Source organism: Myiozetetes cayanensis, unplaced genomic scaffold (assembly GCF_022539395.1).
Source record: "Myiozetetes cayanensis isolate MyiCay16 unplaced genomic scaffold, myiCay2020 scf4, whole genome shotgun sequence".
NCBI classification, from domain to species: Eukaryota; Metazoa; Chordata; class Aves; order Passeriformes; family Tyrannidae; genus Myiozetetes; species Myiozetetes cayanensis.
The window spans coordinates 27747646-27774224 of NW_026087631.1; the positions used below are offsets into that span (position 1 = coordinate 27747646).

Below are 26579 nucleotides of genomic sequence, written 5' to 3' on the forward strand. Positions count from 1 at the left end.
TCTCTTTTCCTTACCCTTGCACACTGTGTCTGTCTTTTAGTTTTGCTTTATGTGTCTTTTCTTACAAGGGCATTGCTAAACTGTTGTGGAATGTCTCATCTAAAGTTGGACATTCTAGCATGAGATTGTGAGGAAATATTTAACATGGGTCCAAATGTAGATTATATGTTATACCTTTCACTTGTAAGCTGCATGCAAAACTTGTTTCTTATTTTATTTTATAGTTTAAATACTTTTTTCTTAATATAAACCCCTCAAAGAATTTTGTCAGTTTGCTTTACCTAGATTGCAATCCAGAGTTACAGTTGAAATTTCAGTCCTATAGTCATCCTTCCTGACCACTTACTGTTCTAGATATTGGAATAATTAGAGCCATATAAGAAATTTGTGTGTCTTGATTGGGCCCTTTCTCATTGCCACTTGTTTTTGTCACTCTTGTGAAAATACCACTACTAAATTTATCTTTCCTATAACAAACTTTGGCCTTCCATGCTTTTGTTTTCTTGCTAATGGCTATCTTTTTTGTTTTATGAGGTGTGATGTTCAGAAATAAATGAAATTATCTAATTCAGCTACAATACACTGTCATAAGAAATTCCAAGAACTTAAAAAAACCCACAAACTTCTCATACATGTGTAGAGACAAGATTATTTCTTCACTCAAAATTGCGTGTATGAAGTGATAGCACACTACTACTTGCAGTCATTTGAGAAGTCTGCTTTTCTTTTTCTTGAACTCTGTCTCTTATTTTAAAGAAATCTGGTGTATGGTAATAATCTGAAAATGCAAAGCAATTTACTAAGTTTAAGTTCCGCAATGTATTTTAAAATGCTGAAATACTAATCAAAAATTTTGCTACGTTTTTCTTTCACAGAGTCCCCAGAAAAGAAAAGAGAAGTGTATTTCAGAAAGTGAAAATCAGAGGAAGTAGCTGCTGACATAGGAAAACTGTACTAAGGAACATTTTTTGAGGAAAATTTTTAAGGTATGTGAGCTTAAGTTATGCTTTGCAGAAAAGCCTTCCTGAAAATGAGCTGCCTGTTTTGCTTTCAGTGGACCAGTATTCCAAAGTCAGTTTTGAAATAAACAGGCTAACTTATGTTACCACTTTGGATGTTTATTGTTGGCAACAGGTCTGTGGAAGCAAGAATTTTGCTAGTTCATGTTGCATACATTTTGTATCAAATGCATACATAGATAATCTTCTGAATATGTTCTTAGTGTAAACAAATGGTAGGTAGAACATGTGTTTTGTGTTTCATGGTCTTTCACATTCCAGAAATAGATCCTATACTAACAAAAATGTCAAATGTTTAAGTCTCTAATTTTTATTTAAGGTGTTGATGGAGAGCTAAGAATGATTTATTTCATTATTTTAATGGAACATAGCCTCATATTCAGAAATTAAGATGGACTGTCTAACAAATTCATAACCTATTATAAAATTGGTTTTGAATCAGGACTCAAGCCTTGAATTTGAGGATTTGTTTCCTGAATCTAAATCCTCTTTTCTGATTTTCGAGTATTCTTAATGTTTACAGATAGTGTTTGCAAAACATAAGGCATTCTGTATTCTGTATGATTTGAAGGCCATGCAGATTCTGTATCAAAGGAGTTAACAGAGTATCAAGAGTGAGTGTGATACCGTGCTTGTTCCATGTTCCTCCTTAGGGTGAATTCAACCAGGTCTCCACTGTGCATTCCTGTTCTGAATTTAAGTGGGGGCCAGGTATGCTTTCTAGGTTTGTCGTTTGTTAGTTGCCTGCCTTGTTACTGATCCTGTGAAACCACAAGTTCCAACTGATGCATGTGGATCCACCATTATTTTAAGATTAACATGTTGGATATAGTTGATATGAATATGTAACTGAAGGCACCAGCTGTTATAAGGGCAGAATAACATCCTGTGAAAATATTGCTTTGTATGGGCTGTGTTTTTCCCTACTCCTTTGATTTCAATGTCAGAGACACAGGACCTTTGATCTGACCCAGGGTGGCCACTCTCATGTGTCACAAACAAATTGCAGTCTTTAAATTAAATGTTGTTTTTGCTGTGAAAGCTACTTTCTTCAGAGTTGTTGCTGGAATCCAGGAAGACTATTAACACTGGAATATTTGCTTTATTTGCTGAGGGGAATGTTGCAATATTGAAAGATTATGTGAATGTCATTGAAGTTTCTCACTGTTAACATTGCTTTCTTTGGAATCTGACTGTGCTACTGTGGTGGTGATTGAGACAAGTTGTAAACTGTCTTCAGTAACTCTCCTTAAATTTAAAACTGTTTGAGATCTGGTTGCTCATTCACAATATGTTATTAAATGTATATTGAATATTTACTTCCCGTGAGTGATTAGTTCGTTGTTTTGAGAGTGACTCTATAAGGAAAGTAAGTCTTTCTTGGAACTGACTGTGAGACTCTTAAGCTTACCAATTATTTTTTGACCAATTTACGTGCCCAGTAATTTTTTTAGCAGTATATATCTATATCTCTCTTACATTTCAAAACAAGAAACTAAATTGCCTAGAACTCATTTGTCTTATGTGATGCTACTGGGATATTGTTACTTTTACAAAACGCACTAGAATTCAGTTTGAGATTTCACTGGCATATCAGTTCACGTGTGGAAAAAGAGAGAAACCTTGGGGGTGTCTACCAAATGTGGAAGAGGTCTCTTCATAGGAAGAGTAAGCAGTTCTTGAAGTTTTTTCTATATGAATTTAACATATGATGTCTGTGGTTATGACTTCTCCATCCAGCTTCTTTAAAATGTAATCCCATCTCTGTTTTTTCCTCTAAGATAAAAATATTCTCCCGTATTTTTTTGAGAAAGTTTTTTTTTTCCCCAGAATATATTTCACACTGTCACACTTTTCAGGATTAGAGTAGAAAGTATGTTTGTGTCTCAAACTCACCATGTCTCATACCAGTTCCACATTAAATCTTTTCTGAGTTCAGATTTTGGTGTTAGTTCAATTTTACCAGTATGGTTGCAAAATCTCTTTGGGAATCTTTGTGTTACATGTTCAGTGTGAGAGCTTTAATGTTGCTCAAGGTTCTGATTTACAAAATCTTTTGTGTGCTAACTGAGGCAAATAACATCTTTATTTTTTCTGAATACCTAATATGCTCTAAAAATGCTAGGCACTCTGAAAAGTCTGTCTAAGCCTTGTAAATACCAGTTTTAGCTACTGCAGTGTTGATATTAGTCTGTATGTCTCAGTTCTTGGTGTAAAATAAGAATATTAATCCTACTTCCTTCAATGGGCTGTTAGGAAGATAAATCTGTTAATGTATGTTAGTGCAAAACACTCTGCTAATTTAAGTATCAATGTAAAACCTGTGAAGAAATAAGTACTACTCTGTTCAAAAGAGCCAAGAAATTGCTGAAGTGCAGGAATTAGTGAATTAGCAGTACATGGGTTGTGGCTGCACTGCAGTCTAGAGGTAGAGTTGCAGTGTGGAAATTACTCATATGTATGGTTTCAGGTCTTCCATGGTGTGGCTGCATGTTTATCAGATGCAGGTGTTACAGAGCCACCTCTAACAAGTGTCTTTGACCTCCAGTTGTGCTACAGGATTTCATAAGGCAGCATATCTTGTCTGTTTATTGATTTATATCACTTATATACAGTAAAGCTAGACTGTGTTAGGAGAAAATTGTGTGAACTTTAAGAACTCTGACCTAGGGGAACAAAATATGGTTGTGTGGGAAACCTGGTTTGAGGTATTTTCTGATTTTTGTGAGGTTGAATTTGCAAGTTCAGTGATTTGCTAACACAGAGTTTACGAGAAAAATAGCTTCTACCTAGTTATCCATTTCCCACGGATGCAATGCCTGAGAGCTGGTGTTTTGTTTGGATTTTCTGTGCTCTTAGGATAGTAAACATGGAGAAAAAATATTTCTGGCCACCAGGAGTGGAAAAGTGCAGTTGGCACCTCTTGTCTGGAGATACTCTAAGCTATGCTTATTTGATTAAATGTGTAGATTGGTCTTTAATATCTATCTTAGAGGCTGTTATATTTTCCCTTTTACTTTAAATTAGAAAAGTATTTTTTTACAGAATTGGAAACTGGAGAACAGTTCTAAGCCTGAAATCTCTTCGAGTCATAGACAGGTGTTTGAAACAGTGCTCTGACTCTCCATTCAGCTCATACTGAGGAGGTATATGTATGTGGTTAATCCGATGATTAAGTTACTTCAGGGTTTAGACATTAATAGTTGCTCTTTGTCTCACTAGAAGTTTTTCTTTTGAAAATGGTTTTATCAGTCTTGTTCTCCTTTCAGATGTGGTGAAGAGCCTGTATTTTCCCCTGTGTGGTATATTGTGCCTTAAAAAATGGGGTTTGGAGGTGACCTGAAGTATTCTCATGATGCTTTATTAAAACTTCAAGACTGGGAACTGCGACTGCTGGAAACGGTGAAGAAATTTATGGTAATGCGAGTAAAAAGTGACAAGGAATATGCCTCCACTTTGCAGAATCTTTGCAATCAAGTAGATAAAGAGAGCACCTGTCAATTGGATTATATCAGCAACGTGTCCAAGGTAAGTCTGAAGTATTTTGAATTTGGAAATATCCTTGGTAATAACAGTGCTGTTTGTTTGTTTTGGTTTCAGTTGGGTTCCTGTTCATTCAGGTTCTTGAGAGTTAATGTTGCCAAACCATTTAAAGTGGGCTCCTTTTTGTTCCTCAGTGGAATATGCAGAAGTTGAGCTCTAGTCTTGCTTCGAAAACAACAACTGAACTGGAATCAATCCTGATTTTTTAAATTCAATATTTTACATACCTGGCTTGAGCCTGGTACTCTGTTTAGTGTTTTGAAAATCGAGTATGCTATAGTAAGCTTTTCTTTCAAGACAGTTAAATAGGAACTATTGTTTACGTTATATAGAATTTGGGACAGAAATAGAAAAATGCCAGGAAACCAAGTCAAAGCCTAGCATTCTAACTGTTATTCGCAGTGCAGCATGTGTTGTGAAAACAAAACATTGATTCAGGATGTTTCTCATAATTGTGAAGTTATTTTGTATCCAATTTGAAATAACTGTGTTGAGTTTTTATGAAGGTAATGCTCCTCTAAATTACTAATATTCAGATTTAGAGCAAGTCCAGTAAATGTACTGATGAAGCAGACTTCCTTCCCTCCTGACAAGAGAAAAAACTATTCTGTTTTAATGGCTTACACAATTCTTGGCCCTTCAGCCTGGCGTGAATCCTGATCTTCTTTCTGCAGGAAAACACCCTTTTTGGGTCAAGTTAAATTTTAGACAAAGCCGTTTTTATGTAGTGGGCTTATGGGGTGGCTGCTTGAATGCTAGCACTGGCATAGCATGAGGAACAGGACTGCTCCTTGTGCAGCAGGATGATTTATACTGGATTGAAGTGACAGTGTGTGTGACTTGAAAGCTGTGCTGATACAGCTGGGCTGCTTTAGCTGCCCCAAAAGTAGCACTGCACAGTGTTTATCTGTAACATTCTGTTGTTGCCTCCCTCCCCCACAATAATTCTTGCCTTGTCAGTTGAAATACTGCCTTTTTTTCCCTATCTGTGTGTTTTGATGGTGTATCTGAAATGCTTGTTAGCCAGTTATGTTTCTTACAGAGTTTGTTACAGATGTTGCTACTAAAGTTGTGATTTCAGTAAATAAATGTTAAAGCATTTTCATGAACCTAAAACTGGCAGATGTCATGCATTGCCTTCAAACTTTCTTCTGTTAAATCCCTAAGTTTATACAGAATTATTGGTGATATGACTCATCTTGCTATTGCTGCCCCAGTAGAATCTCTCTTAGTGCCCTTAGTGCTGCTCAAACTGTCTTGCAATTCTTTTTGGCAATGAAACAGAGCAGATGAGGGCTGGAAAAGTAAAAGAGAATTGTCATCACAGTACTTAGCATTATAAGGGATAAACAACACTTAGCCGTCATGTAGCGAGCTCAGTCTAGGACAATTCATGTTAGTGACATGGGCACTTCCTATGAGCAAATAATTTTAGAAAAGCTGAAGGTCTGACTTTAGCCATTTTCTTTTTGGCTTGAAAAGAGGCATGTGTGCCACATTTTGAAACTTTGTTTTGGACATAGGCACTTAAGTTGTTCAGCATTATTTTTCTTCCTTTCTTTCTTTTTTTTTTTTTTTTTTTTCTCTTAAGGAGGTGCCTTTTTTCACTTAAGCCCTGACCTTGATTTCTACATCTCTATATAACAGCAAAATTATGCTACTGATAGATCTTCTGTGTGGGCTTGCCTTAAAATTTCGCTGACACCTCAAATTTTAAAGTTGTGTAGTGACACATTGTCTGACTGGCTTTGCCAGTTAAAATGTCTGAATTATTGATTAATTTACTCATTCTAATTTAATTTATTTTACTGGTTCAGGATACTATTTCTCTCTTCCTGACATTTTACAGAATAAAAGTATGATGCAAACATTATGGGGCATAAATCTAGTAACTTATATCTCCTAAGATCTAAAATTCCTGTATATTAAAGTTTTGGTGTTATGTGGCATCGAAACCAAATACCGAGCTGTCCCAACAGCTCTTTTGTGTGTGTATATGTCTAAAAAATACCATTAAACCAAACAATGTTGTATTTTATTGCATTTGATGGATTGTGGTTATTTTTTGTGGAAGGAAATGCTTTGCCTTTTCTGCTGTCCCCACCCAGCTGCTTTTCTCTCCCATAAAAATCTCAATTTTTGAAGCATTTTCATTTTTAGTTTTCCCAGTTTAAAATAGTAAAATATAATCATACAAAGCACAGAAATCTGGCTTACCTGATATTTCCTCACGGAAACATAGGTTTCATCAGTTCCTGATGGAAAGAGGGATGTAAAGAACAGGAAAGTTTTTAATGGAAAGGGAAGTTTTTGTTATGTTTCTGACTTAATAAGGCTCATTTGGAGAATTGTAAGCTCAGTACTGTTAAAAGACGCTTTTGCTGTGATTTTTCAGGGTAGATTGAAACAGTTCTTCTAATAAATCAGTCGTAAAGAAAATGGAGGACTGAGTACTTTTTCACCTTGGATAGCACTTTTGTGATCTCTTCTATAACCACAAGGCCCAGTCCTTTCAGACAGGTGTTTAATTATGCTTTTATCCTCTGCAGCTTTGCAGTGTGGCTCCTCTGTCATTTGGAAAGTGTTGTGTAATGCAGAGGTGAAATAGTTTTCAGCCATAGCTGGGAAGCTTTAGGCTGTGGCGTTTTACAACACTAGATAGCTCTGTGCCAGTCTGTGGGATATTTACAAGCTAAAGGAAGTGTTAAAGATGGTTCAATATAAAAGGGAGTTAGTTAGTTGTCTTTTGTTTAGTTCTCTGGAATCCAGTTTACGTTGCGGCATTGTCATGTGGAGATGGAAATATTATGTATATATGTTTATGTATGGGATGTAAGGAAACCCCAAAGCTATCAAGCAAATTAATTTTCTAAGGTTTTGATTTAAGGTTGATTTCTGTTTCAGCAAGAGGTAAGATAAATGCTAGTAAAACTAGTATATTAGACTTTTATTTGAACTGAAGTTTAATTTCATGTTTGTGTTATCTGTAGATGTGTATCTGTATTCAGTCACATACAGCACATTACTCTGGCCTGAAAACTGACTGGCAAAGAGTCCAAGGAAGTTATTAAAGTAAGGGTACCGAGAGATGTTGGGTCGCTGTGACAGATGAGTGTTGTGTCTGTTTAGCACCTTGTGTGTGACAGTGGCAGCCTGACTGATGCTGTCAACTTCAAGAAGCAGCTGACATGATGGTATCCTCTTAAACCCTAACCACTCAAATGCATATTACTGGGAGGTATTTAGACAAGGGCAGAGAAGTCAGCTTGGGCAGAGTAACTGTGGCTAGGAAAGCGGAGAACAAAGAACATGGGAACATGGTTGTCAGGGGTGTCAGGAATGTATTTAAAGAAAAAGGCTGTAATGCTTTCTTTGGTTTTCAGAAGTACTAGGACTGAAGGGTGAGCATACAGTATTGTATTTTTGTCCCTACTGCTTTTTTATGATTTTATGAGTAAGTTTGAGGTAAGATTTTGCAGGAGGATCTAAAATGCATTTGGATAAGTTTAAGATTTTCTTTCCAAATTGTTTTAAAAAGTGATGTATCTTTTCCCACAGTTCCTGTTAATTGTTTGATTAATTGTAAGTTGAAATAAGTAAGTGCTGTTCTGTTCTGTCTTTTTTTAATAGTCTTGGTTGCTCGTGGTACAGCAAACAGAACAGCTGAGCAAAATAATGAAGACACACGCAGAGGATCTTAATTCTGGGCCTTTGCATAGGCTTACAATGATGATCAAAGATAAGCAGCAAGTTAAGAAGAGTTTCGTGGGTGTTCACCAACAAATTGAAGCAGAGATGTACAAGGTATTTTATTCAGCTGTGTTTTATAAAATGGTTTATGTATGTTTAAAAAGTGATATATCGAGAGTGGATTTTTTTAGGTTTTTGTTTGTTTGTTTGTTTTGTTTTGTTTGTGCTATGGTAAAAGTAGTAATGTCTGATATGTAGAATGCTTGGTTTAAACTTTAGTAATTTCTTTACACAGTTTTTCTCTCCTACCTGCTCACAAGGCAGAGATTTTTTCTATATGAATTTCTGTGGACAGATAACACTGGAAATGCTCCTGTTCCCGTAGAGGATTATTCTCTGTGATACTTCTCTATTCCATCTCTCTTCTTTTTCTCATTCCACTATTGACATTCCTGGAACCAGGGCACTGTGAACTTTGGTTAATGAGTGCTCTTGACAGTCCAGACTGTTTTGGTTGGTGACAGGATTCTAGACCCTATTCTAAACTATAAATCAAGTATAAGCCAAATATTGAGGCTGCTGATGAAGCTCTTCAGGGTCTTTTCCATGGCTTGTCAGTTTTCCTGCTTATGTTGAAAGCACCGTATCTAGTCAGTAAAGCTGACAGAAATCACAGTTTCATTCAGATGTTCTGGGGGAAGTTTAGCTGCAAACATCAAAAATCAGATTGATAATCTGTAAGGTCTACAGAGAGAAGGAAAAGCACTGTTTCTTCTTTCTTCCAGCAGAGAATTTGGGCTTTGGAGTAGCGTTATTAGAATGTAATGTGAGTAATACAGAACAACTGACATGGACTGATGAGTATAAGATTCTTGGTCCATTTATGAGAAGAAATGAAACCTATGTTTAAACTAAACATGTATTAAGTCAAATACGTATGCTCTAATAAGACTACTTCCATAATATGCTAGAATTTTGACATCTTCCCCAGGTACTGACTGTGGGGACTGTATCTCTTTTGATGCGTGGTCAGTAGGCTGCATTATCTGATAAAGTTTCCAAGCCAAATAATCCCTCACTGCTTCTTATGGATTGGTGGATCTGAAAGTAGTCAGGATGGAAGAGGAGGGAAAAACTGGTAGAACACATTAGAAATAATAGAAGTTATAGAGAATTGCAGAAATAGAAAAAGAAATATAAGAAAGAGAGGCTGGATGGAGTAAGACTGTTGTAAACTCTGGTATACTTTTAAAAGAGACTATGCAAAATGTTTTGTTTTCTGTTAAGAGATTAAACTTTAATGAAGTCTCTAATAATAACTGTCTTTTAAAATAAGGCTTTTCCAAACAATATAGTGCTTATTGAGCACTCACCAAATGTTTAATTACAAACCATAGTGATTTTATGTAATTCTAGGCTTCATAGCCATGAAAATATTTTGGATCCTGATGAATAAGTTTGTGTTGTTTTTTGAGTTTGAGTTTTTTTGGGTTTGGTTTTATTTTTCCATTCCTGATTTTCCCAAGAAACATCTGAATAGCGTTCTGGTTAGATGTGATACGTTCTCCCATTGTTAGCTGACATTGTTTATTGAAAGGTTTTGTGTACCATGAGCACTTATGGACTGATTCCATGAAATGCAAAATACTTGATATGTTCTGTGGTACTATTTTTGCTTTTGTTATGCGCAGAAGTAAAATGCTTACTACTTCCCAGGACAGTGTCCAAACTTTGTGAACATCAGTGTCTGTGTAGTTCCTATGTTTAGGATATGCTGGCAAAAAATAGTGGTTAGTTGAAATTCATGTGTGTCATCCTTTCTTTTTCTAGACATCTCTACAGTGAGGAATCCTTTTGGGACAGTTCTTAAGGACAGTAAAATACCATGTCTTTTATACAAATGTAATAGGACTTGTGTCCTTCGTTTGGGTTTCCTTTTTAAGGAATGAAGTTTTACAATAGATAGATTGGTTCATGAGTAATTGCTGTTCCTCAGCCTTTTGTATGAAGTGTAATATCTAAAAATTCTGCTGTTTTGCTCTTTTTTTTAGTTTCTAAAGGATATCCTTCCTATGCATAGGATCTTTTCATGTAGTATGATTTATTAAGCATCTTTTTGATGTTTTATTCCTTTGTAATTGAAATGGAATACTGTTTATGATTAACTGGGTTTCCTAAACATATTTTTAATTACTCTGATGTAGATGAAGATCTCTGTTTCAGGCCTCTTATTTAATTCCATGCATTTATTGATTTTGATTTTTCACCATGTAATTGCAATATGTAACTTGCACCATGTAATATCCTGTTAAGGTTATCTCAAGCCAGTGGAAAGTGGTAGCATCCTTATTTTGGCTAATAAATCCTGTTAATTCTCCTTCACTAATGTTGAGAGTTCTTTTATATGCTAAGAATAAGTATTTTTAATGTTTTTTATATTTCTGTTTTCTTAAAGGTCACAAAGACAGAACTAGAGAAACTAAAATCTAGCTATAGACAACTAATAAAAGAAGTAAATTCTGCCAAAGAAAAGTATAAAGAAGCTGTGGCTAAAGGTATGACTTGAGTTAATTTTGTCTATTTTTTGTCTATTCATTTTTTGAACCTGCTAAACCTCGTACAATGTAACAGGGTGTTATTTTTATTTGGAGTAACTTGATTACAATCAGTTCTTGTCAGTGTAACAGATCAGACCTTTGTCAGCCTCATGTAAAAGAGGAAAATAAGTCGTTTGCACGCAGAGATTTTTTTTTTTTAGGGAATGATGTGTCCAATCTGCATGGATTTTGGTTTCTGTTGAAGTGTGCTTGAATAATTAGATAAACCAGGGCCTTTGTTCCATTATGTATTGAAATATTATGTGTCCTTCTAAGATTTTTTTCCCTTTCTTTAGTGAAAATTAATTGAATGGCAGTGTATTTCCAAGATCCATCTTTAAGTTTTTGTATGACTGCCTAAATAACAGTTAATGTCCTTGGTTCTGTTGTAGTGTAATTATAGTAACCATCAGTGTGGAGAGAAAGACTCTTTCTTTCCAAATTTGTCTAAAATTTGGAGTGGTGGCTGATATGTGAACATAATGACAGAACATCAGGGGATAAGAGAAGTTATTTTAAGCACTGTTCAGCTTCTTTTTTTTTTTCCTTTGCTGATATGCATATTCACTTAAAGATGTAAAGGCATATTCAGCTGTTCATTTCATCTAGTTCCCTGTCTTCTACATGTAACTTTAATTTTGTTCCTTGTTTTATCCCCAAGTAACTACTTAACATGGCACTATGTAGTAAGTAACATGGAAAATATAACAGGGTGCACTGATATTTGTATGTTATTTTTATCCTGTCTTATCCTGTCTTCCTGTTACAAGTCTAGTCATTCCCCATTCCTGAAGCACCAGACTTTCCCATTGAAATAAAAGAGTGTTTTGGCTGTCAGCAACTGTGATGTTTTGATGTGGTTTTGATTAACTGAATTAATGTTTCTTTAGATAGAGAGAAACGTAAACTATTTTTAAGACACTTATGTCCTATGGTTTTCTTTGACCTTCTCTTTCAGGCTTCCGTTTAATGTTTGTCTTGTTACAATCCATACCTAATTTCACTTTTCCTAAAATTTTAGTTTAAATCTGTTTTGACAAACGCTGACATCCATAAAAATATTGCAGGTTTTTGTCCCAAAAGTTGCGGAATTGGTTCTGTCCTGTTAAATCCCAGGCTATGTTCCTGTTTACAGATACTTGTGTAGTTGATAAACTACTACAGTTTGTGTGTCAGCTTCAGGTCAGCTGAGCTGCTGGAATTTTTTTTTTAAGTCCTGGTGTTTTCATAGCATTTCTGAGCTCTTAAGTTGTCAGACTGGTTTGTGAAGTGAAAAGTTAAGGAAGTCCTAAAATTGTAATGCTTCATTTTTTCAGGCTATTTTTTATTCAGTAAGGAGTATTCAAATTATGTACTATTAAGAAATATTACTTTTGTTAATATACAAACTGGTTCAATTTTTCAGGATTTCAAGAATTAGTGGAAACAAGGAAAGGAGCACTGTTTACCAGAAGAGTGCGAGGGCATAACCAAGTATTGAAAATAAGCTGAAAAACATTTTGTTAAAAAAAAAACCTTAAAGTCTTCGGACACCAGCTCTTGCAAGAAATGTGTTAAATAATTAGTCCAGGTCCACTTGTGTAAAATGCTGTTCTCAGCATAGTCTGTTCCTCTGGCAAACCAGCTCTCTAAGGCAGTGACTGGCCTTGCCTGTCTGTAGCTGAGGGGACAACTACTCCTTAGAACATACAGCTTTATCTTTGCACCTGGGGTTGTGCATGTGAATTCATGCAGCACCTGTGTGAGCTGGTGCTCAGGAGAAGAATGAAAGTCACACAAAGTAATGACTGAGAAGTGTCTCTGCTTTGCAAGTTTAGTGATTTTGAAATATAGTGAGTTTTTTTCTGATTTTTTTTGGAATAGCAAAACCATTTTCTAGCAAGAGAGTGAGTTTACTAGAGCTGCTAGTGAAAGAGGTACAAGTGGTTTTTCACCTTGTGAAGAGAATTCTTCCCTGTTTTCTAGCTGAGTTTTTAAAAGTGATATTGAATTCTGGGCTAAACATATGCGGTGGAGGATATGAACTGAAAAGGGTAAAGACTGGCAAAGTTTATTCAGTGGAAAGTGATGTTATGATTTCTACAGTCACAAAATATTCTCAGGCAAACTTGAATTTCTCTGTGTTATACTTTCTACCAGCTGGGTGAACAATCACTTTGAATTAATGTGTTGACACCCTAAAGCAGGGTTACAGGTGTTTTCACTTTTTACTGAAAGCCTTATAAGAGAACCATTGGAAAGAGTAATAAGTGTTAAGGATTGAAGTAGGATACTGGTTGGTTACAGGATTTATTTGTGTTAATGCAATGGGTGAGGCAGCTGGTGGGAATTTTTCGATAGTTTTTTAATGAGGAAAAGGGAACTGCTTTCTGAAGGATGCAGGAACTTCATTATGGAAGATTTTGTGCTCTCCCAGTCTGTAGAAAGATCAAAGTGTCTGAAGTTCTGGCTCAGAAGCTGCTCTAGGGAACCCTCTCTAGCACTGCTTCTGCTTGTGTACTAAAGGAAGCAGTGGGACAGTTGTGTTGCAGAGAGTGCACCACTGAGCCTTGGCTGCCACTGCACCTTAGGCTGGAATGCACTGTCTTGTTGTGGGCACCAGTGCATGCTGTCCATATCAGAAGTGACTGATTTATCTTGTTTGTTCTAGCCCTTACCCCATTCAGTCACACGTAGCCGCTCCTTTCTGGACCAGTGATTACCATGGCAATCACAAATGCAGTCTGGTTGGTTTTTCTTGGGCATGGAAACTTCAGGTGTCGGGCAGTCTGGTTGGTGTTACTCATTTGGTTGATAGGGTTTTGTTTTTTTTCCCTGGTCCTTCATTCTTATGTTTTTTTCATGTGTGGTAAGAACAGGCTGGGAGGGGATGAAGTCAACAAGCTGAACTAGTTCAGTGCCTCTTTAATGAGGCATACTTCAGTTTTTGGAACTCTATGGACAAATTGATTACAGTAGTCTCTTCTGGTTTAGAGAGCTTTGTTTAAAACCCTGACAGAGTATGTATGGGGAATGCGCAGAGCATGTTCCTTTACAGAAGTGGGATATTAGGGCATGTGGAGTCGTAGGGCATGCAGGGGTCATTGGAGCAAAATATAGGATAAAAACTTATTATATTGTTTTTCTATAATGAAATGGACAGCCTTGTGAAATCTTTTGGGTCTGTGATGCTGAGAAAATAAAATGATGTAAACATTGTACAATGTTTGGTCCAAAACACCACTCTTAAAGTGTATACAAGTCTGAGTTTTCAATGCTGTGCTAATCGGCGATGCTGAGTAACAGGGTAATTAGAATATGGCATGTTGATGTTGCTGCTGCAGAAAAACAAATCGAGCCAAACTTTGTGCCAAACGGAAAAGGCATTGTTTGGCTAAAGAAGTCACAAGGCTTCTGAAATAGTTTCATAAGTAATGTGCTAAGAATACAAAATGGAGACTGTAGGAAAACTGCTAATGTCAAGTGTGATCTGCCGTTACAGTTTGAATCGTGTTTCAGTGGATCAGTAGCTGCTTCCAGTTAAGTTAGCTGTTTGCAATTATTTTTGTTTCTGCAGAATTGTGTGTCTCTATTGAGTATAGTTCAGGGGGTGTCTGTGGGGCTTTCAAATGTTTTTGTCCCTGTTTTTTTTTATTAAACACTACTTACTGCTATATAAATAAGGAAATGATATTTACATGAAATAATAAACAGTAATTTACTCCCTTATGTACTTTAAAAAAATTGAGAAGCATTATTTTTTAAAACTTAGCATCTATTTTTGTAGCTGATTTTGGTGTTAGATGTTTAAATGTGAAACAGTTGCTGCTATAGCAATTAATATTGCAAGTTGGTATAGAACCAGGATAGCTTTGCGAAGTTCATACTGAATTTTAATACAACATAATCTTTAGGAAAAATTACAGTTTTCATGTAGATATATTTGTTACAGGTGTTTATTGTATTCTTATTACTAGTTCATTACTGATTGAATGTAGAAACTATGTTGCAACACTCTTGTGTGACATAATGGATCTGAAGTAAATAGTAAAAGAAGAATGTATTGATTCTATTGTATTTAATATCATAATTTCATTTTATGCTGCTACAGCAGCATACAATATATTATACACGACTTCCCTAGGCTTGTGTTCCCTGACAACACTGTGATTTAGAGGAGAGCAGAAATATTAGCAGTACACCAAGCACATTATACAACACTGCATCTGTTGGAAGAATATTTTCCGGTCCCTGCAACTCCTGTGATTTAATACTTCGGAATTGATGTGGCTTCTGTAGTACCTACTGAAGTTGCACACCAGCATAAGCTACATCTATTATAAATAAGGAAGCTGTTGAAAAAAATCAAATTATTGTTCTCCTATTCTTTGTAATAACCGAGTGGCCAGAAAATACTTATTAGGTGGTTGGTGCATTCATTCTGTGATAACTGTAAAATTGTTATTATACAGCTATGTTTTCAGCACCTGTACCTATTTCTGTGATGAGAGAAAGTCCTTGGGGGATATTTTTTTAGCTTAGTTTTGACTGAAACTCTTACATTGTTAAGACAAAACAAGTAACACTGGCTGAACTGGTCTGTCTTATTCACGGAGGTCAGCAGACTGCATGGATTTCAAATTAATGCTCTACTGTAAATGTTTGAACTCATATTCTACTGATACTTGGGAGAGGTAGAGTGGTTTTCTCTGTGTAAAATAAAGCTTCTAGAGCAGGAAACCCTGGGGACTGCAAAGAGATCTTGATGACTTCTCATGGAGTGTGAGACCAGCTTGGGCACACTGTTTCCACTAACATGGACATGCAGCCCCAGGATGTGCTTGCCTCAGTCCTCACAGACCAGCATTCATAGTTCTGAGAGAATTTACTAGAGGTGCTTAGTAGCTGAAACATCTGACAACAATTGAAAAGATTGCACATTCATTTTTGCTATTTTTATGCTATGTTTTTTATTTATCCTAACATTAAGTGGATAACTTTGCTGAACTGATTCTTAACTTGGAAGTTTAGATCTGGTAGTCTGTAAATTTGAACTCTTTAAGAATATATATATAGCTTTTTTTTCCCATTAGAAAACTATTTGTTATTTGAAGTAATTATTTTGTTAAATAAGGGAAAAACTTGTTATGCTCTTCTCAGAAATAAGTTGAATGGAGGAGGGAGTGGGTGATTTTATTTGTTAAAGAAACATATTCGTGGAAGCCTCTTGCAAGACATAAAGGGGGAAAAGACTTTTAAGATTGAATGTGAAGATCCTGTCTTTCAATCATTGTGATTTTGGTCTTGTGAAACCTGTTAATTAAGAGCACTATGTTTGCATCTCTTGGTTTGCAGAACTGATAAGGCTGGTCACCCACTAAATTTCTGAGTCTGCTTCCCGCGACAGAACTAACAGGCAAAACCATCCTAGTTTAGTTGCAGCAGTTTGCATAAAAACTACTATGTAGATAGGAATATTTTAAAAGTTCTGGACATAAGTCTTAAACTGGGAGCAGAGTGCCTAGAGGGCAGTCCTGCAGAAAGGGATCTGGGGTTCTGGTGGACAGCAGACTTCACACCAATCAACAGGAGGTCAAACCCCATCCTGGAGTGCATCAACCACAGCACAGCCAGATGGGCAACAGAAAGAATAAAGCCCACTGTATTTTGTGTTGGTGAGGCCTCACCTGGAGCACCCAGAGCAGTTCTGTGTCCCACAGTTTCAGAAGGATGTGAAAGTTCTTGAATGTATCCAGAGCAGGGCAGCCAAGGGAGGGTGACCTTGTTGCTCTTTACAGCTTCCCGAGGAAGGGAAGTGGAGAGGGAGGTTCTGGTCTCTCCTCCGTGGGATCCAGTGACAGGACACATGGGAATGGCTCAAAGCTGTGCTGAGAGAGGTTCAGACTTGCCATTAGGAAACATTTCCTTGTTGAGAGCGTGGGTGAACTCTGGAACAGGCTATCTGGAACTTGAACAAACTATGAGGAAATGCTTTATAAAAAAATGGAGAGGTGAGAGTTTCCTCCAAAAGCAGGAGGCAACAGTTATTTTACTAAGAACTCACTTTTAAGTTATGCAACATAATCTTCAGTATTGGAAATCAATTGACATGAATATAAATAGTTTAACTGGGTTGATATACGAGGGTAGTCCTTTTTCTGTCATATCTAGGTTTTAAAACTATTTACTGTAATTTAAGTGTGTAGTCCTTACTAAAATTCACTTAAGAGAAAAATCATGCTGGGGTTCCACTAGTATTTGCTCTGCTTTCAGTCTGTGGGATCAGTTGAGTCAAACTTTCAATTCTTTAAAGTAAACATATTTTATTGTTTTAAAAAAATGTGTTGTTAAAAGAAGACCTATTTGAAAACCATGGATATCTCATTCATAAGTATAAAGAATGTGTTCAGTAACTTAATGTAAACAAATAATGTAATGGAGTATTCTTTCCAGGCACAATTAAATAATGGTCTGTGAAAATACATGTGTCCAAAGTTGAAGTAAATAAGGAAGTGACTGTATCAGAAGTTTGTTATTGATAAACAAATGTGGAGACAGCAAAATACTAAGAAATTACCTCTGTTATTGGAAGTGCTAAGAAATATGTAGATGGAAAGGTAAATGCAGTTCTGGGAAATTATTTGAAGAACTGCATTCATAAACATTGGAAAATGTGTGGATCACTATATGGATTGACAGTTTCATATTTTAGTGCTAGTATTTACAGAAATAAAAGATTGTAAAGTGAACAAAAAAAGTTTTTTCTGTCTGAAACATTACTGTATGCTGAAGATCTGTGTATTTTCTCGAGGAGGATTGTCACTCCATTTGAAAAGAACAAAGAAGAAAAAAAAGGCAAAAGCCCTGATTCTCCTCTCTTTTTTTTGCATTTTAAAATTTTCTGAAATCAAATACTGTGGTACACTTGTGAGCTTATAATAGAGAAAATTACAAGAACTCTGAAGCCAAGCTTCTTAACTTTTCATGGAATCTTCTTGTCGTCCCTTTAATCCTAACCCACAAATTTTCTGTTGCCCCTCATCCATCCCCAGGCAGATGCATCCATCCCCATTCACTCCAACTGCTTCCTCATGTAAAGGGTAGCTTCCTCTCCTTGTCTTCCTGGCCTGTCTTTCCCCAGGAATCTGTAACTGTCCATTGCAGAGCTCCAGTCCTGCCTCTATGATCCCAACAATATCCTGGCTCTACGAGTGCACAGGTAACTGACCCACCATGTTTATTCACCACACTGCAGTGATGCACAGGCACTTGAGTATCACCCCAGAGCACTGAGGTCTTGGAGAAGGTTTGGGGGCTTTTTCCATAGCGGTGCCTTGTAGGAACCTTCTTTCCCACCTGTACCTGCTAAAGGTAGCCGCATTGGCCCTATTCAAGCCCTGTTTCATGTTCTTTGTGATCCCTTCCCGTCTTACCACGCAATACCCTTTCCTTAGTAGTCTCCTCCATTGCTCCCTCAGGACTGTGGGTCATCTTCTCCCTCCTGTGTCTTTCCTAGCTTAAAGCCCTCCAAATGAGGTCAGTCATGTTACTGGCAAGAATAGTTTTACCCTACTTAGTAAAGTGCTTCCTGTCTTTGAAGCAGATGGTGCTATGAAAACAGGGTTCTGTGGTTGCAGAACCCAAGACCCTGTTGCCAACACTGGTTCAGCAGCCACTTGTGGGTCTGTACTGTCAGTGCCCTCCTTGCACCCTTTCCTTTCAGTGTTAGGATTGAGGAGGACAGAACCTGGGCTTCCATGCTTTTCATGGCTAGTCTCAGAGCTCTGTAGTCACTTTTGGGACTCTATCATTGGTGCTCACATTTATTATCTCATTACCTATTTTTCTCTGTGCTTACCCATACCTGGAAATTTGTGTGGATTTGTTTTTTGCACCTCCAGAACTACAGAATGAGTTAGTGAACTCTTGTGATATGTTCTAGTCCTCAGAGTTTCTCTGGAATTGTTAGTCATAGTTTTATTCATGTATAAAGATTTTCTTCCTTCCTGTTACTCATGTGTAGATCTTCAGCTTGTCCTTCTCGTTTTCATATTGTTTGCCTGTTTCCACAGTTCTAGCTTATTTAAGGTTTCTCACTGTGTTTCCTTTGGAGGGATATAGCACTCTATTGTCACGTCAGGTGTGTCTTAGGCTCCTTGTGAAACTAAATGAAATTATTTGTCAAAAAATGGACTTGTGTAATAAAATGATATTCTTTGTTAGATGGGTGTTATTGGACAGCATTCGCTGTGCACTGAAGCCAATGGTCATGTTTCAATGCCAGAAGCTATAAATCCAGGAATTTAGTTCATCTGTTGTGATCTAAGCCTTTGTAATGATCTCTATTGAATTTTTTATGAACATTTAGTCATCACTTCTGAATGGCTTAAGGTCCAACCAGAAAAAGTTGTAAGGGGGTAAAAACTTCAGCATAATTATTTCTTTTCAATCCAAAATGTGTATGACAGCTTTCTGTATCTGCAATATTTATTTTCTGTAAGTCAGTTTCTCTGAGGCATTTGCACTGTACATTGATGCTTGTTTAAAAAAAGATGAAGTGAACATTATGAACTGAAATTTTTCTCAGTTCATCTCAGTTGGCTGTCCCATCCAGGTTTTGTTCTTCCATTCTAGGTGATTATTAGCCCACAGTAATCTAATAGAGATTGAAATACAAGGGTCTGAAATAATTTAAAAAGAATACTAGCCTTTTCGTTGTAAATGTAAAAATTTCATAACTGAATTTTGCAAGCTTCACGGTACTGTTTATGACATGACATATTGTATACACAGTTTCTATTAACATTAAAGTTTTGTCAACAGCTGATGGCAGTAGAATTATAATTAAATCTATTTATGAAATTCATTATACAGATAAAGGAAATTGGATGTTTTCCTCAGTGCTAATTGACATATAGAACTGTGTACTCTGCCTCATAGTACACATATTGTAGCATATTGCTACTTTAAAAAATAAATTACTATATGGAAATAATACTGTAACTGTGTTCCCTGTATTAAATATAGGTCCAAGGCTCTGTTTTAAAGTTGATTGAATATAATTTGATTTATTTTGCAATTAGTTGAGGTGTTCTGCTGAGAAATAATGTATAGCAAAGGAATTTAGACCTTGAAACAGATGGTAAAATGGGATGATTTAGCTGTTAATGAGTTTTTTGAAAGGGATACAGTATTGTTAAGTCTTTAGTTATGTGCTTGTAATAACTTCAGTGTAAATTTTCAATTTAGTTTAACTGTTGAAAGTGGTTTGTTGGAGTCCATGGGTTAGAAACCTGCACTGATGGTACATTACGTAATTTCACAAATGCTGATTTTTGGTAAGCTGAAAACTGATATGGGATATATTTTAAACACATGCCATGTACAAGTTGCAGGTTTTAAGCTCTTGAACTATGACATATGTAGGTAATTTTGGATTATTTAACCTAGGGCATGCTTAAGCAGTAATGACCCAACACAGAATAAACCCAAGAAATAATGCAGCACTTTTCCCTCTTCTACCACCTTGCCTCTCTGTCGTGGTTTCCCCGGACAGTGTGTCTCCCAGTGGAACAGCATGCAAAACTTGGTGCTTTGACTTGCAATTGCCTTGACCTCTCCTCTTTCATCCAGTCCCAATACTGTAACTGCTACCTGACCTTTTCCCCTCCAAACCCTCTTCAGCCCCCTTCCGTTATTTCCCCATGTTCCATGTGCCTCTCCTTCTCCAGAAAGACCTTAAAGTGTATGTGTTTTACTCTGAAGATGACCAGGGTGGCACTGTAGGCTACTGTATTTAGAAATGAGTGTGTATGATACTTCCATATGATATTCTGAAATTAGTTAAGGGGCTCTGCTCAGGAATAATGTATATAGAGGAGGAATTTAGTCCTCAAGGCAGATGCAAAAATGGGGTTGTGTGCCATCCCCTCACATTGGTGTGCAGGTGTCGGACATGCGCATTTGGGGTTATTTGACTTCTGGGATGTTATTCTGATTGTTAGATTATTTTTTTCCCTCTCCAAATGATCTACATTTAATTTAGAAATAAATAGTATGATTTTTTGTTTTGTTTTGAGGAAATAAAATTAGTCTCCTCATGAAACATGACTTTTGATTGTTTGCCGAAGACAAAACCTGTTATGTCTGGCTAAACTGTAAGAGAGACTTGAGAATGTTATCTCTTCAAAACAGTTCTACAGAAACTTTGAAAGTGGATTGTTTCATTCATACCAAAATGAAAAATACTTTTCTGGCGGCAGCTCTGGAGATGTGTTTTGTCTTTGTTGTACAGAGTAACTTAGATAAACTGTAGTGTAAGAAAACTGTTCCTTCTACATACAAAAATTAGGTCAGCAGTCAGATTGTTTTCAATTAAATGAAATCCTTTTAAAGTGATTTTTGTTAATCCATGTTTGAAGTGTAGCTAACAGTGGTGAGGTAGCAAGTGTCTCGAGAGCCATACGAGGGTACAAACAGACAGAAATCTGCCTCAGCTTCATGGTAATTTGTTACCTACGGAGTTCCTGAGTCAGAAGTGCTGCCGTCGTTCTTAGTAGGTCTTCAGGATTTTTGTTGTTTTTTTGCATACACTTGCCCATTCACTATTAAACCACTGTAAGTTTTTCATGCTTACCTTAACTTTGACCAAGACTGCATAGGTTAGCTGCATGCTACTTGAAGAAGAATGTTTTTTTTTTATTTTAAAAGTACATTTTATTTCCATGTAGTGCCATATGTTTTTTCTATGGAAAGATGTTGTGTAGGCTTCTTAACTGTGTGTCTCCTCCCACATATTGGGACTCAGACTCCTAGTGCTTCAGGAGTCCTCATTTTAGTCATTCTTTCTGGAATCCTTGTTTCCTGCCTTTCTTGTGTTTGACACCCTTTGCTAAACCTTTTGCATGTCACATATATCCTTGAAATCAATAAACTGCATACTTTTAGGTGGATTTAATCAGTGGTACAATGATACTCCTTTGCTAAATAACATTGTGTCCAGCAGCAGCTGAACACTTAGTTAACATTTCCATCACTCTTTCTATACTAACCCGAAGATCTCATTTCTCTGTGCATTCAGTAGTTTTACAACAGATTACTCGGGTTGAATACGTTTTTTACTCATATACAAATCTCTCAATATTCATACTGTAACTTACCATTTCGAGTTTTAATCAGTACCTCTCAAGGTTTCTTCTTGAGTTTTTCACGTTTGGTTCCCCTATTTGCTGCCTTCAGACAGCATTTTCATCTTTATCACCTCATCTCTCAGAACTCAACTGATATTCCCAGAGTACTCCACTGAGTGTCTGTTTCATCCTGTAAAAATGATTCCTAATATTTCAGCTAAAACTTTCTCAAGTGCCTTTGAAGTTCCAAAACTAAGAATGATCCAGTCGTCATAATGTCTTACTATTTCATTTATTTTCTAACCTCTCCTTTTGACACCTCAGAACAAGGAGATTCAGTGACTCTTTCATGAAGTAATGTTTCAGCCTGGAAACCTCTGAAGGTCTTCATAGTGAACACAGAAGAAAAAAAAAAAGATATTTTTGTCCTATCAACTTCTTTTAGATAGTGAGTGTAGTTTGCTTTTTCTGACAAGCTGCTGACTCCAATACATATGAAAGAGCATTTGTTACTGTTTTACAAGTTTTTCACTCAAGTTTTTTTTAATGTGCCTTCAGTATATGTCTGTATTTTGATTTATTGGAGTTCACAGTCCTTTGTGTATTCCTCATATGACACAGCTCTTGAAGATCTACTCTCAAACTCTATTCTGTCACTTAGGTTCCATTTTCTTTTTTTCTCAACTGCTTTGTGGTAAGAAGTAGGCATGGTTTTTATTACATAAATTATTTTAAGTTTATAAGAAATGTAGTGGTCTGAATGGAACTGGTTTATGTTTGTCTCTGCAGGTGGTTGTGACTCTGCACTTGATATTTTCAGATACAGGATTCATTTAAAATTATTTTAGTTCCTGAAAAAGTGATGAGATATTTCATAAATATCAAGAAGACAGCAAGAATGTCAGTAAAAGCTTATGTGTCTGTTCTGGTTACCGGTAGGATAGAGTTAATTTTGTTCACAGCAGCTAACATGGGGCTGTGTTTTGTATTTGTGCTGGAAACAGTGCTGATAACATTCCCAGGTAGCTGTACAGTTACTGTGGCAAAGAATGGTGTAGATGATCTCTTGAAGTACCTGTAGTTCAAGACTGAACTGGTCTTGTCCGCATGAACTTGATAACTGTTGATCTCTCTCTAATAGTGTAGAACTTAGACTAGAGCCAATCTCCCAATCAGGGTATGGATGTGATAAAGAAGTGTTAAGTTGTAGGAGAAAAGCTGCTCATTTTGGACAGGAGTGATTGTTTGAGTGTTCAGCTACTCATAAGTAGACTGCATCATTGCTTTGTTAGATCATTTGTAGGAATAAGAATATTTGCTCACAATAAATAATAATTTTTAATGAATCATGAATGTGACATAGTAGGAGGTCTCTTTATTAAAAATATTTATTTTCTCTGAGGCAAATAAAAGAACAGCTTTGAGACAGTCATGTGTATGAGATTTTTTCTTCATTCTTCATAGTTTTATAATTTTTATATTGGTATAGATAGTGATTTTCATATACTATTAGTTCTAACTTAGTTTATTAATTAGAAAACTAGACATTTGATCTTACTAATTATCTGAAGATGGTCAGATTTTGCCTTCTTCAGAGAAGTACCTCAAAAATTTACTGTAGAAAAAGCTGTAAACTTGTCATAAGTTTACTAGGTGGATGTCATCTAAAGGTCTATAAACTTCTAGATTACCACATGCATTTTTGTTTTGTTTTCTCTTAGGAAAGGAGACTGAGAAAGCCAAAGATCGGTGTGAAAAAGCCACTATGAAGCTTCATATGTTGCATAATCAGTATGTGTTGGCACTGAAAGGAGCACAATTACATCAGCACCAGTATTATGATACTACGCTTCCTCTGTTACTTGATTCACTACAGAAGATGCAAGAAGAAATGATTAAAGCCCTGTAAGATGTATTCTTATATATTTTTAATTTGTACAATTTTATATTGCTGGTATTCTAATTAATTTATGAGATTATTTGAAAATAAGAAACTGTGATTATGGTTGCGTATCAAGGGTTGACAAAAGTCTGTCCAAATGATGCAGACAGTACTTCTGACTGCTTACTTAAGCATACCAGCAAGGCACCATCTTCCTACAAAACTTGAAATTCCTACAGACTGACTGCAGTGTTTGTGTCTGAGCTCGTACTTTGTCCTTCAGCTGATATACTGTGGCAAATTTGTAGTCAGTATTAAGAAATTCCACCAGCAACAAATTTGGTTTAAACTGCCCGGCTGTCTTGAAAGTGACTGGGGAGAAGGGCCAAGCAGGTGAGTGATAAATCATATGTGTGGGAGAAGTAACGTACCAAGTAAAATATGAACTTAATATTACTGTAAGGAATCCATCCTTAAAAATGCAATGACTTCTTTCATAAAACATCATTTTTTTACATAATTATGGAAGATGTTCCAAGTGATAATCTCTGAAAACAGACATTGAGGACTTTAAGCCCTCCTTTCTGGTTTGTAACAATAATGCTTCCTCTTTGTCTTTCCTGAAGAGTGGTAGATGTTTTGAGAATGTATTCTGTGAGGTTTTTTTATTGTGGTATTATTTAAATCACTTGGCCTAACAAAAGGGCATTTGCTTTTTTTTGTAGGTGTTATTGTTCATTTAGATGTGAAACGCTCTTCCTTAACTCGTTTTCTTACCTACTCTGGAGTCTATGTTCATCTTGACTTCAGAACACAGGAAGTGTGGGAGAGTTGGGGATTCCATGCATTAAATGCTTACAGACACCGTTAGCTTCCATATCCAGTATCATCTTAATATATTTCATTCTGGTGCAGTTACCAAAATGAAAAAACCCTTCATAGTAGTCTCTGTACACTCCTTTTAATCTTAATTTTGTAAGATCACAGGAAAAGGCTGCAGTTAAATGTGTGTGCTGTAGTTAAAGTGATTTTTTAGAATTGTGAGATATGATAATCAAGTGGAGAATTTTATGATGGAACAAGAAGTTACTGAACCCCCTCACCTTTGCTGTGCCTGGAGTTCCTTTATAGTATCTTTGGTGTACAAAAGAGTTGCTGATTTCAGGTGTAGAGCTTGGTATGGCCATCTGTGTGAAACAAACTTGCTTAATAATCCTAATTTTGCAGGTGAATTAGTTTGTTAAACTTGAAAAAGTATAGATTAATATTGCTAATGTTTCCCCCCCCCTTTTTTTTGTTGTTGTTTTGTTGTTTTGTTTTGTCATTGTAATTGATAAAGATTCTCTTTCTCTTCGATATGGCACACTTTAGCTGGTATTTGACTATATTTTCGTCACACTCCATTAACTATTTTCTGGAACCTTTTCAAACATGATGTTCACAGGCAAGGCGAGATTTAATGCCTTCCCTTGTCTGTTTACTCTTAAAAAAATATTGAAAAAATCCTATCACAATATTTTTTTAACAGAGAAAACATGACTTGAAGTCTTGTTCAGGAAAAATATATTGATACTTTTTTCTCTGCATTTTTCTCTGGACTAGCGAAAATTCATCAGTGTTTCTTGAGAGCTCACTGTGCTTCAGATTCTGGCAAGCTATCAAATTTGTCAGAGATAAAAATGAAATAGGGAATAATTATGAAGGTGCATTATGAAGGAAAGCTAAAAGGAGAATTCAAGGGTGTTTGGACGTTTCACTGGGTGCTGTTAAGGCTAGTGGCACAATGTCACCTCTCCTTTTAGCACTTGGTTGTTCCCACTCTTGGAAGCAGGTAAAGATAAGGTTAGGTGGCTTGTACTTTCTTACAGCAACTTCTTGGTTGATTTTCTGTCTTCTTGTAAAGGGATTTATGCCTGGTTTTGTCTGAATGACAAATCATAATATAAATATATGAGGTAAAGATAGTTAAAACAATAAAGTAAAACCAGTTTTTAAAGGAAATGCTCACTATCCTGTTATTCATTTTACCTTATGCCAGAATATAGTTATTTTGTCAGTCGGAACCTGAAAATTATTACTGTAGGTTATAACAAATCCTGTGCAAAGAAGACTGTCGTCAGTGAGCTCTACACATTGCTTGTCCTTGTAATTGCTACAGTTTCTAGTTTAGCTGTGCACTGAAATCAATATGAGGAGCCAGCCTAAGCTTGTAAAGACAAGGCTTCAGTTGATGTGTTATCTCTTTGAATAATATATTGTCTTATTTTTCCCTTTTTAGCCAGTTGCAACAAGAGTTTGTAGAAACAGCAAACTGAAAGTTTGAAGCATCCTCAGTGCCATCTATGCCTTCAGTGCCATGTTATACACTAGCATTTTTTTTTCTTCTCCAGAAAAGGAATCTTGGATGAGTATAGCGAGATCACCAGTCTTGTAACAGAAGAGATTGTGAATGTCCATAAAGAGATCCAGACCTCAGTTGAACAGATAGACCCTAACTCTGAGTATAATGACTTCATAGATACTCACAGGTATAATTTTCTTACCATATTTCTTCCTGAGAAAAACCTGCATTAAACTGCAACTCTGCTCAAATGGTCAGAGTTGACTTTGCTTCTGTTTGGTTCCTTTTACATTGTTACTTGCAAAACTTTATCCTCATTTGAAAATTGTTCTATTTGCATGTACAGAAAGGTGACTGAACCATTTATTTTCCTGGCTCTAGAAAAACAAATTTCCAGTT

At 36.2% G+C, this 26579-nt stretch overlaps 1 protein-coding gene across 5 annotated transcripts in view; it reads left to right on the forward strand.

The window, feature by feature from the left end:
- The first annotated feature begins 875 nt into the window (after window positions 1-875).
- The window catches only part of FER (FER tyrosine kinase), a 128507-nt gene continuing 102803 nt past the window's right edge, over window positions 876-26579 (forward strand). For all 5 annotated transcript variants that reach the window (XR_007630407.1, XM_050328385.1, XM_050328386.1 and 2 more), the window contains exons 1-6: window positions 876-986; window positions 4289-4547; window positions 8193-8366; window positions 10708-10807; window positions 23679-23862; window positions 26230-26367. Coding sequence is in view for 4 of the 5 variants with exons in the window: in XM_050328385.1 (XP_050184342.1) it covers window positions 4341-4547; window positions 8193-8366; window positions 10708-10807; window positions 23679-23862; window positions 26230-26367 (803 nt within the window). In the remaining variant the exon portion in view is untranslated. The remainder of the gene's footprint in view (window positions 987-4288; window positions 4548-8192; window positions 8367-10707; window positions 10808-23678; window positions 23863-26229; window positions 26368-26579) is intronic.